The following is a 12,926-nucleotide window of genomic DNA, read 5'->3' on the forward strand; positions in this document are numbered from 1 at the left end:
AATCATTATGGTTTGAGGGGGGCAGTGCACAAATGGTTTAATTCATACTTAACTGGAAGAATGCAGAAAGTTGAAATAAGTGGTTCGTGTAATGTTAAAACAACAGCTGATTCCTCAAACTGGGGGGCTATCAAGTACGGGGTCCCACAGGGTTCGGTCTTAGGTCCTTTACTGTTCTTGATATACATTAGTGACTTACCATTCCATATTGATGAAGATGCAAAGTTAGTTCTTTTTGCTGATGATACAAGTGTAGTAATAACATCTAAAAACCAAGAACTAAGTGATGTAATTGTAAATGATGTTTTTCACAAAATTATTAAGTCTTTCTCAGCAAATGGCACAACTCCAGTAATAAATATTGACTTTGAACAGAAGTCTGTAGCTAAGGCAGAATTTTCAAAAGTTTTAGGTGTGTCCATTGATGAGAGGTTAAACTGGAAGCAACACATTGATGGTCTGCTGAAACGTCTGAGTTCAGCTACGTATGCTATTAGGGTTATTGCAAATTTTGGTGATAAGGATCTCAGTAAATTAGCTTACTATGCCTACTTTCATTCACTGCTTTCTTATGGCATCATATTCTGGGGTAATTCATCATTGAGTAGAAAAGTATTCCTTGCTCAAAAATGTGTAACCAGAATAATTGCTGGAGCCCACCCACGGTCATCCTGCAGACATCTATTTAAGGATCTAGGGATCCTCACAGTATATATATTCACTTATGAAATTTGTTGTTAATAATCTTACCCAGTTCAAAAGTAATAGCAGTGTGCATAGCTATAACACCAGGAGAAAGGATGATCTTCACTATACCGGGTTAAATCTGACTTTGGCCGAGAAAGGGGTAAATTATGCTGCCACAAGAGTCTTTGGTCACCTACCAAACAGCATAAAAACTCTTTCTACTCATTGGCTGAATTTTTAGATATAAATTAAGGGAGGGGAAAAAAACTAACTTAAACATTAGTGTCATAGAATATTTTGTGTAATGTAATATCTTGTACAGACATCTTTCATTAACCTGACACGTTCCACATCGTTACGAAGTGTCGTATTCATGATCTATGGAACAAGTATTAATCTAATCTAGTCTATAAATAATAATATAATCTTATTAGAATTGCATTTACGGAACTCTACATGTGTGTTAACAAACTCAGTGATCTTTTTAGTAAAAAGATTTGTTTTACCCAAATTTTCATGAAATGTGGTAGACATGCCATATAAAGGTTCCATGTGTTCAGTCAGTGTTCGCTGAATATGTACCCTGAGAATTTTTGCCACAATGTGGTCAGTCATATAAATTTTTGGATTCTATAAACACTTTTTACATACAGACATTGCACAACTACACTTAAATTCAGCAGCCCACTACTAAACCACAAAGAATAAAATGCAAATATTGCTTCTTGTTAAATCCCACTCCTCTTTTATGTATATATACTATGAATATAAAACTTCATTATTTAGATAATCACTACAAACAAGCAGCTTAACTTATGTGTTTTGTAGGTTCATAGTAAATCTAAAAAGATTTGTAAGCTTTCACTGTATCCTTTATAACTAACTTCAACACAAATTATCCAAAAACTTAGCAATATTGCTGCTGTAATAATTCAACTACTTACCTCAGTGCCAAGAATGACTCCAACCACAAGTGGGCCTACAATAGACATGATGTTTCCAAGCCCATTGGTTATTCCCATCAGAGTTCCAGCAAAATTTGGAGAAAGATCCACATGGTTTATTTGGAAGCCTACAAAAGTTCCAGCGTTGAGACCAACAGCAATTGTGAGAAGTGCAACCACCAAGTCTGAATTGCCCACAGGGGCTAATGCTACACCAATAAGTGCTGCAGCAGGACCATAATGAGCTGTAAAAAAGGTATTGTTTTCATTACACACTTTCTCCCTTTTGGTAGGATACAGTGTTACACCTTGAAACACTTTTTAGTCTTTTGTCTCTTTTGTAATAGAAGTGTAATATATTTTGTTATTCCATTCTGCATTCTGAAAAGAAAATATTCACTTTCACACAGAAAGTAATCACTTTCTGTGTTTTGCAGCCTGTTTCTAAAATTACAGATATTGCTCTAGAACAGGAAGATTCCTCCAAATGTGAAAGACAGTTCCAAGGTACAATATGGCCATGTACCAAGGAACAAATATTCAATTCAGATTTAAAGTATTGCAACTAAGAAAAATCTTGCCATTAGAGTCTATAATGGTCTGTGTGTTTCATAATTTCTCAATTATCCATGTTGTTGTTGTTGTGGTCTTCAGTCCTGAGACTGGTTTGATGCAGCTCTCCATGCTACTCTATCCTGTTCAAGCTTCTTCATCTCCCAGTACTTGCTGCAACCTACATCCTTCTGAATCTGCTTAGTGTATTCATCTCTTGGTCTCCCTCTACGATTTTTACCCTCCACGCTGCCCTCCAATGCTAAATTTGTGATCCCTTGATGCCTCAAAACATGTCCTACCAACCGGTCCCTTCTTTTTGTCAAGTTGTGCCACAAACTCCTCTTCTCCCCAATTCTATTCAATACCTCCTCATTAGTTATGTGATCTACCCATCTAATCTTCAGCATTCTTCTGTAGCACCACATTTCAAAAGCTTCTATTCTCTTCTTGTCCAAACTAGTTATTGTCCATGTTTCATTTCCATACATGGCTACACTCCATACAAATACTTTCAGAAACGACTTCCTGACCATTAAATCTATACTCGATGTTAACAAATTTCTCTTCTTCAGAAACGCATTCCTTGCTATTCCCAATCTACATTTTATATCCTCTCTACTTCAACCATCATCAGTTATTTTACTCCCTAAATAGCAAAACTCCTTTACTACTTTAAGTGTCTCATTTCCTAGTCTAATTCCCTCAGCATCACCCGATTTCATTTGACTACATTCCATTACCCTCGTTTTGCTTTTGTTGATGTTCATCTTATATCCTCCTTTTAAGACACTGTCCATTCCGTTCAACTGCTCTTCCAAGTCCTTTGCTGTCTCTGACAGAATTACAATGTCATCGGTGAACCTCAAAGTTTTTATTTCTTCTCCGTGAATTTTAATACCTACTCCAAATTTTTCTTTTGCTTCCTTTACTGCTTGCTCAATATACAGATTGAATAACATTGGGGAGAGGCTACAACCCTGTCTCACTCCCTTCCCAACCACTGCTTCCCTTTCATGTCCCTCGACTCTTATAACTGCCATCTGGTTTCTGTACAAATTGTAAATAGCCTTACGCTCCCTGTATTTTACCCCTGCCACCTTTAGAATTTGAAAGAGAGTATTTCAGTCAACATTGTCAAAAGCTTTCTCTAAGCTTACAAATGCTAGAAACGTAGGTTTGCCTTTCTTCCAAGATAAGTCATAAGGTTAGTATTGCCTCACGTGTTCCAACATTTCTGCGGAATCCAAACTGATCTTCCGCAAGGTCAGCTTCAACCAGTTTTTCCATTCGTCTGTAAAGAATTCGTGTTAGTATTTTGCAGCTGTGACTTATTAAACTGATAGTTCGGTAATTTTCACATCTGTCAACACCTGCTTTCTTTGGGATTGGAATTATTATATTCTTCTTGAAGTCTGAGGGTATTTTGACTGTCTCATAAATGTTGCTCACCAGATGGTAGAGTTTTGTCATGACTGGCTCTCCCAAGGCCGTCAGTAGTTCTAAGGGAATGGAATTAGCCATACCAGTAACATAAGATAAAATATTATCAAAAACCAGTCAGAACCTAAAATTTTGAAATAGGAGTTATTGGCAACTAATGCAAATATCCATTTTTGAGGCAGTAAAATTGTTAGGACATTAGAAGAACTCTGTTGATTTGCAAACATCATACTTTAAAAAAAATAATAAAAAAATAAAAAAAATCCATTTCCAGGTGCTAGATAGTACACGACTGACAAAATACAACTTAAATGTCCACACATTAAGTAACTAGTTTTAAAATATATATTAATTTATTGGCCATAAAACTCTGTAATGGAAGAATTATCAGTAAGCTCACAACATCATAAATATATTATACAGCATTTAAATATGTAGAACTCATAACATGGTATTTACTGACACTGTACAAAACACAACCTCATATTTCACAATAACGGAAACAGCAGAAAATGCTGCAAACCATTTATGACAGTCTACAATGCATGTTCCTTCATTTAATTCCAAACTCAACCACTAGATTGAAACACTGACTAGGATATGTTGTGTGTTCTAGGGTACACTATCCTCAAGGTACAACACGCTCCTCTACTGTATGAACAACTGGAACAAAAACAAGATATACAAATATGATATGTAATGCATATACAGGGTGTTTCAAAAATGACCGGTTTATTTGAAACGGCAATAAAAACTAAATGAGCAGCGATTGAAATACACTGTTTGTTGCAATATGCTTGGGACAACAGTACATTTTCAGGCGGACAAACTTTCAAAATTACAGTAGTTACAATTTTCAACAACAGATGGCACTGAAAGTGATGTGAAAGATATAGAAGACAATGCAGTCTGTGGGTGCGCCAATCTGTACGTCGTCTTTCTGCTGTAAGCGTGTGCTGTTCACAATGTGCAAGTGTGCTGTGGACAACATGGTTTATTCCTTAGAACAGAGGATTTTTCTGGTGTTGGAATTCCACCACCTAGAACACAGTGTTGTTGCAACAAGACGAAGTTTTCAACAGAGGTTTAATGTAACCAAAGGACCGAAAAGCGAAAAATTTCAACGGACTGGGAACGTGACGAATGAACATGCTGGAAAGGTAGGGCGACCGCATACGGCAACCACAGGGAGCAACGCGCAGCTAGTGCAGCAGGTGATCCAACAGCGGCCTCGGGTTTCCATTCGCCGTGTTGCAGCTGCGGTCCAAATGACACCAACGTCCACCTATCGTCTCATGCGCCAGAGTTTACACCTCTATCCATACAAAATTCAAACGGGGCAACCCCTCAGCACCGCTACCATTGCTGCATGAGAGACATTCGCTAACGATATAGTGCACAGGATTGATGACGGCGACATGCATGTGGGCAGCATTTGGTTTACTGACGAAGCTTATTTTTACCTGGACGGCTTCGTCAATAAACAGAACTGGCGCATATGGGGAACCGAAAAGCGCCATGTTGCAGTCCCATCGTCCCTGCATCCTCAAAAAGTACTGGCCTGGGCCGCCATTTCTTCCAAAGGAATCATTGGCCCATTTTTCAGATCCGAAACGATTACTGCATCACGCTATCTGGACATTCTTCGTGAATTTGTGGCGGTACAAACTGCCTTAGACGACACTGCGAACACCTCGTGGTTTATGCAAGATGGTGCCCGGCCACATCGCACGTCTGACGTCTTTAATTTCCTGAATGAATATTTCGATGATCGTGTGATTGCTTTGGGCTATCCGAAACATACAGGAGGCGGCGTGGATTGGCCTCCCTATTTGCCAGATATGAACCCCTGTGACTTCTTTATGTGGGGACACTTGAAAGACCAGGTGTACTGCCAGAATCCAGAAACAATTGAACAGCTCAAGCAGTATATCTCATTTGCATGCGAAGCCATTCCACCAGACACGTTGTCAAAGGTATCGGGTAATTTCATTCAGAGACTACACCATATTATTGCTACGCATGGTGGATATGTGGAAAATATCGTACTATAGAGTTTCCCAGACCGCAGCGCCATCTGTTGTTGACAATTGTAACTACTGTAATTTCGAAAGTTTGTCTGCCTGAAACTGTACTGTTGTCCCGAGCATATTGCAACAAACGGTGTATTTCTATTGCTGCTCGTTTAGTTTGTATTGCCGTTTCAAATATACCGGTCATTTTTGAAACACCCTGTATGTTGTATTTACAGTATTACTTGGGAAAAATTACTTGTGTGTCCCCAAAATTTACTTATGAGCACTTCAGTGTTAGAACTCCAGTACTTTCATGATCAGCATCTGGAAAGTGATAAAATGAATGAACTGTATTGGATTATACTTCTACAGTTTATGATCCATCCTGTATTTTTTACTGTACTATGCCAAAATCTTTCATTGAGAGAGAACTAATAGCTTGGTTTTGATGTTGCAGTTTGTTATTTAAGATTAAAATAGTCATATTTTGTGTTCCAAAGTAAAATAAAGTATGTCTTTTAAGACTAAGGAAACAAATCAGTTAGGTTCAACAGCAGTTGTTATTCAAGCATCCTGGGACCTCTGCTTTTTCTGATCAATATAAATGACCTGGGTGACAATCTGAGCAGTTCTCTTAGGTTGTTCGCAGATGATGCTGTAATTTACTGTCTAGTAAGGTCATCCAAAGACCAGTATCAGTTGCAAAGCAATTTAGAAAAGATTGCTGTATGGTGTGGCAGGTGGCAGTTGACGCTAAATAACGAAAAGTGTGAGGTGATCCACATGAGTTCCAAAAGAAATCCGTTGGAATTTGATTACTTGATAAATAGTACAATTCTCAAGGCTGTCAATTCAACTAAGTACCTGGGTGTTAACATTAAGAACAACTTCAGTTGGAAAGACCACATAGATAATATTGTGGGGAAGGCAAGCCCAAGGTTGCGTTTCATTGGCAGGACACTTAGAAGATGCAACAAGTCCACTAAAGAGACAGCTTACACTACACTCGTTCGTCCTCTGTTAGAATATTGCTGCGTGGTGTGGTATCCTTACCAGGTGGGATTGACGGAGGATATCAAAAGGGTGCAAAAAAGGGCAGCTCGTTTTGAATTATAACGTAGTAGGGGAGAGAGTGTGGCAGATATGATACGCGAATTGGAATGGAAGTCATTACAGCAAAGACGTTTTTCGTCGCGGCGAGATCTTTTTACGAAATTTCAGTCACCAACTTTCTCTTCCGAATGTGAAAATATTTTGTTGAGCCCAACCTATATAGGTAGGAATGATCATCAAAATAAAATAAAAGAAATCAGAGCTCTAACAGAAAGGTTTAGGTGTTTGTTTTCCCGCGCGCTGTTAGGGAGTGGAATAGTAGAGAGATAGTATGATTGTGGTTCAATGAACCCTCTGCCAAGCACTTAAATGTGAATTGCAGAATAGTCATGTAGATGTAGATGTAGATTTAGAAGAACAACTCATTCATTAATTCATTAATAATGTTGAGTAAATCCCATAACAATGGATCACTAGCTTTCTAGCTTTGGATCTTTTTCTCGAGAAAATTATACATATTAACATACACAACCAAATAGACACTGAAATGCATACTACCAGAGCAACATTGATTACTGATTTTTGTTTATTGAGAATGATTATTTTGGGCAACAAATGTGTGGAAGTGGTAGGGAAGGATGCATGAGGTGAGGAAGGTGTAGTGGGCTTGTGCAAGATTGGAGTGGGACAGACAGATGATTCACTGGCTGCACAATAATAGAAAGAAATTCTGAAGGGGTAGGCATATAAGAAATAAAGAAACATATCATGCATCCTTCCCTACCCCCTCTCAAAATCTATTAGCTCAGAAAACTATCCTCAATAATTAAAAATCAATACTCAGTGTCACGTGGGCGTAGTAGTGTGTGTTTACTTGTTCATGAGGTTTTTTTTTTTTTTGTGAATTGTGTTTTATTCATCTCATGACGTACATTTGCAATCCATTTGGTTTGCGTACAGGAGACATGTCAAAAATTTATAAAACAATTACAATGATTTTTACATTAATTAATGATAGCACTATAATAAATAACAACACTATAAGGATATTTCTTGGAACATGTAACACATTGTACCCAGCTCAAATTTCCAGATTGTCCTGCATGAATTCATCCACTGAGTAATAACACTTCATTGTCAGTACCTCATATAGCTTTCTTTTAAGTGAACCTAAATTCATCTGCATCAACTTGTTCCCTTTTAATTTATTAAAAATTTTCATTCCCATGTATTGAGGTCCCTGGGCAAACAGTCTGAGGCGGTGGGTGGGGAGCATAAAATTTTCTTTGTTTCTGGTATCATGTGAATGGACAAAATGGTTTCCCTCAAATAAGTCGCGTCTGGAGTACAAAAATATAATAATCTCATATATGTATAAGGATGGCAGAGTTAATATTTTGAGTTTCCTAAATAATGGTCGACATGGTTCTTTGTGATTGGCAGTGCACATATTTCGTATGATTTTTTTCTGTATTTTTAGTATCCGCACTATGTTTGTCGAGTTACCCCAAAAAACAATACCATACCTAATAATGGATTCAAAGTAGCTTGTATATGCTACTTTCCGCGTGTCAATGTCCGTTGCAGTTGATAATATTTGCATTGCAAATGCAAAGCTGCTCAATTTGTTTGCAAGGTATTCAATGTGTGCCTGCCACCTCAAATTTTCATCTACTTTTAGACCTAAGAATTTGACTGAGTCAACTTCTTCTATAACTTGGTTGTTGTGTACAATCTTAATTTGCTCACATTTTGACAGTTTGGTTTTGAACTGCATCACGTGAGTCTTAGATATGTTTAGATTCAGCCCATTTAGCTGAAACCAAGTTTCTAAGGTACTGAGGGTACTGATCACAGATTTGAGAATTTTTTCTGAATCCTGATCTTCAACTAAGACAGAAGTATCATCTGCGAACAGAACTGATGGGGAGCTGATATTTAGTGGTAAGTCATTAACATAAAAGAGAAATAGGACTGGGCCTAATATGGAGCCTTGTGGAACACCCTGAGTAATTTTTTTCCAGTCAGAAAAATAATATGCGCCATTTGAAGAAATGCTAACTCTTTGCTTTCTGTTGGATAAGTAGGATTTAAGCCATTGTAGGGCACTGCCGCCAATGCCATACTTTTCAAGTTTGTAAACAAGCAATGCGTGGTTTACGGAATCGAATGCCTTTGTGAGGTCGCAGAAAATTCCTGCCACCTTATTTCTCTTGTCTAATGACGTACTTATTTTCTCAATGAAACTGTTAACTGCATCTACGGTGTTTTTCCCTTGCTGAAAACCAAATTGATTGTTTAGAATAACAGAATATTTTGCAATGAAGTTTTGGATTTGAGCAACAGCAAGTTTTTCAAATATTTTAGATAGGACTGGGAGAATTGAGATAGGACGATAATTTCCCATGATCTCTCTTGATCCCTTCTTGAAGAGTGGTTTGACTTCAGCATATTTCAGTACCTCTGGGAAACAGCCCTCTTCAAAACATTGATTTATTATCTGAGCTAGTGGGTTTGCAATTCTATTGTGTACCACTTTAATAACTTTGGTGGGTATTCTATCCCAACCTGCAGATTTTTTGTTTCTTAATGTTAAAATAGCATTTTCTACATCCTCAAAAGAAACTTTTGAGAATTTTGTAAAGTTTTCAGAGTTTTTGCCTAGGCCAAAGGGATTTACTTTGTTGTGATAATCTGCTACATCTACATCAGATTTTGCTACATTTATAAAGAATTCATTAAAGTACTCTGGTATTTGAGTTGGATTTACAACAGTTTTTCCTTCAATGTCAATTTTTGGAATTTCTTGGTTACAGGCTTTAACACCTAACTCAGATTTAATGACTGACCACACAGCCTTTGTCTTATTTTTATGATTTAAAATTAACCTGTTGTTTGCCAGTTGTTTTGCTGCCTTGACAACTCTTTTAAATATGGTTTTATAGAGTCTAACATATTTAATGAAATTTATATCTTTATTATATTTTAGTTCTCTGTGCAGTTGCCTTTTCCTTACACTGGAAATTTTTATGCCCTGGGTAATCCACTTTACTGTATTTGTTATCTTATTGCTGCAGAGTCTAGGTGGAAATGTTTCATTAAAGTCTGCAAGAAAACTATTTAGGAATTTCTCAAAGTTTTTATCACTTGAGTTACCATAATCAAAAGGCCATGTTTTATCTCTTAGCTTCTCACTAAATGTTAGCAAGTTTTCTTTGCTAAAGTTCCTGCTCATATGGGTTCTTGTATGTGAAATGTTTGTGTCTGTCTGTGGCAGCTCAATAAACAATACATAATGATCTGAAATACCTAGATCTACACAAAATTTATACACATCTTCATATACATAATTAGTTAGAACATTGTCAATGCATGTTGCTGATTGCCCATTGTCCCTGGTAGATTCAAAGAAATTCAATTTGAAACCATATTTCTTAACTAAGTCAGTGAACCTTGAAGCTTGGCTACTATTACATGTGATATCAATATTAAAATCAGCAGCTATTACAACTTTTTTCTTTGTTTCTCTACAAAGGTCTTCTAGCATAATTTGAAGCTTAGATAGGAATAGTTCTGTTGTTGATGTCCCTGGAATTCTGTATATTGAGATTATTATAACATTTGCTAGCGAGTCCACTATTTCTACACAACAGCTCTCGAACACACATTCTTCATTTAAATAATTAAAACAGTTTCTGGTCTCATAATTTATGTCATTGTGTAGAAGTATACATGAGCCTCCACGTAACTTGTTTCTTCTACAAAAGCTACTTGCTAATCTGAAGTTCCCTATTTTGTTCAGAATTTTAATTGTCCCCTCAGTCAACCAGTGTTCATTTAAACAAACAACTTTAATATTTGCATATTCTGACAGAATGATTTCCAATTCATCTATTTTGGAGCTTTTATTATTAGAAGCATCAGTGTTTAAGCCATTTATATTCCAGTGGATAACATACCTACTTTGACTATTTCTTACAGGCTTTAGCATATTTCTTGCCAGATAATGGTTTGGTTTTTTCTTTCTTAATGCTACACACGTTTTTTCACCCCCATCACTACTTATAAGTTTCCCTTATTTTTTATGATCTGGCAAGTATCTAAGAACATCTTACTGAATATTTTTGAGCCCAACCTGTTCAGATGTAGACCATCTTTGGCAAGACACTTTGCACTTAGAAATTTGTTGGGATCAATAAAAACGACTCCTAGCTTATTGCACTGTGCCTGAATGTGTGTAATTTCTATTAGGAAAGAAATAAAAGCTTGAAAGCTAGTGAACACTGTTTTCTGTTACATATGTTAATGTGCCACATATCAATCTAGTATGTACTGTTGTGTCCAGAATTTACCTTTATTGCTATTAATCAACATGCTGGTCATTATGATAAAAAATTACTGCTTTTTGGGACAAGTTTCAGTAACTTTTGTTTCATTATTCACTCATAACTTAAAAATTTCAGATAAAAGAAATAAGTGCGAAGTCATTGTATTTAGAGATCTTAGTGTTGACGTCATCCTTTATAGTACTGATCAATGTCAAGTTGCTGATGTCCAGCTTTGGCTTGTTCCCCACAGTATTATTTTCAGCAAAAATAGATGTATACAGCATAACACTGCAACACTTTTAGTGCTTGCCCTTGCTGATATTGCAGCATAGTAGGAGCAGATCTCCTGTTTGTATCAACTGTAATACATATATCCTCTTGCAAAGAAAACTCTGTACAAATCACTGTTTGCACACAGTCAGAAACTCCAGAGCTAAATTGTGTTGAGTGCTCTTCCAGATGTGAAATATTGTGTTACAAGTTGATGCTTACAAAATATTTCTTCCAATCTACAAGAAAGATGGACTGATTGGAGTCTGGACAATTCAAAAGTTGCTTCTGGCAACCCCCCCCCCCCCTCTCTCTCCCTCCACACACACACACACACACACACACACACACACACACACACACACACAGGGCAAACCTGGCTAAGAAAGAAAGTCCAAAGGAGTAGTTCAGTATTCTAATTTATTCAGTACACATAACCTAGTGAGATACCAAATTTTTTTCTTCATTTCATACAAGAAATAGGTTCTGTCATATTCTGGGAAGTACCCCAGTATGAAGCTAATCAGTTCCTTGTTTGTTGAAAGTTTCTTCCTGCCAAGCCCAACTTCTCAAGTTAAGTGTAGGGTTGGTTAAAGCAAATAAGATAGCACTGATATGAATTCTAGCTATTTTCACCATTGTGACTGCTCAATAAATGAATGTTGGCTGAAGCACTGTTCTAGTGAAAAAACATTTTCTTGTGTGCCAGTCGTGGTGGCTTTCAGGGACAAACAAACCACAAATAAAGCAAAAGAGATGTCATTCATGGGTCTGATTTTCCCTGAGTAACCTCTGGGCATTACAATCTGGTACCAACATCAGTTACATAAAAAAAAAGAGATCAGAAATTTCAGCATTCAGCACACTATGGGCCCTTTTTGGTACTTTTTCTGGAGAATATATTGTAGTCTATTGCCTGAGGTTCCTACAGTATCAGTTACTTTGTGCACATTCATTATCTTGTCATAAAACAATATTATGAAAAGCGTAGTTGCTACACACCATATAGCCTAGCAGCTGAGGCGGGGGAAAAAAAAAAAAAAAAAAAAAAAAAAGGACGCAAAATGAGCTTTTGACCAACAAGGTCTTTGTCAGAAAGACAACACAGACAGACAGACACACACACACACACACACACACACACACACACACACACACACGACCACAGTCACTGGCAGCTGAAGCCAGACTACGAGCAGCAGCATATAATGGGAGAAGCAACTGGCTGGGGGTAAGGAGGAGGCTGAGGTAGGGATGGGGAGGGATAGCAGGGTAGGGATGTGTGATGGTAAATTACTGCAAGTGGGTGTGTTCAGGGATGAGGTGGAGAGAGGGTAGTGCAGCCAGGTGCAGTCAGGAGGTTAGACAGAGGGCAGGAGAGGGAGGGGGTTGTGGAAAAGGAGAGAAGTAAAAAGACAGGGTGTGCTGGTAGAATAGAGGGCTATGTAGAACTGAAATGAAATGAAATGTTGTGTGGTGAAGGCCCCCAGCGTGTCGACCTGATTGCCTGATATAAGTCTTTTGAGGTGACGCCACATCGATGACTTGCGCATCCATGAGGATGAAATGATGATGATGATGGTGATGATGATGAAGAAGATGAAACAAACACACAGTCCTTAAACAAAGAAAAT

General features: G+C 37.5%; 1 protein-coding gene across 2 annotated transcripts in view; it reads right to left on the bottom strand.

The window, feature by feature from the left end:
• Positions 1 to 12,926, bottom strand: part of LOC126281617 (putative inorganic phosphate cotransporter) — a 433,128-nt gene that overhangs the window by 40,543 nt on the left and 379,659 nt on the right. For both annotated transcript variants that reach the window (XM_049980742.1, XM_049980748.1), the window contains exon 8: positions 1,632 to 1,876. In XM_049980742.1, the coding sequence (XP_049836699.1) occupies positions 1,632 to 1,876 (245 nt within the window). The remainder of the gene's footprint in view (positions 1 to 1,631; positions 1,877 to 12,926) is intronic.

The sequence above is a fragment of the Schistocerca gregaria genome, chromosome 1 (genome assembly GCF_023897955.1).
Source record: "Schistocerca gregaria isolate iqSchGreg1 chromosome 1, iqSchGreg1.2, whole genome shotgun sequence".
Lineage (NCBI taxonomy): Eukaryota > Metazoa > Arthropoda > Insecta > Orthoptera > Acrididae > Schistocerca > Schistocerca gregaria.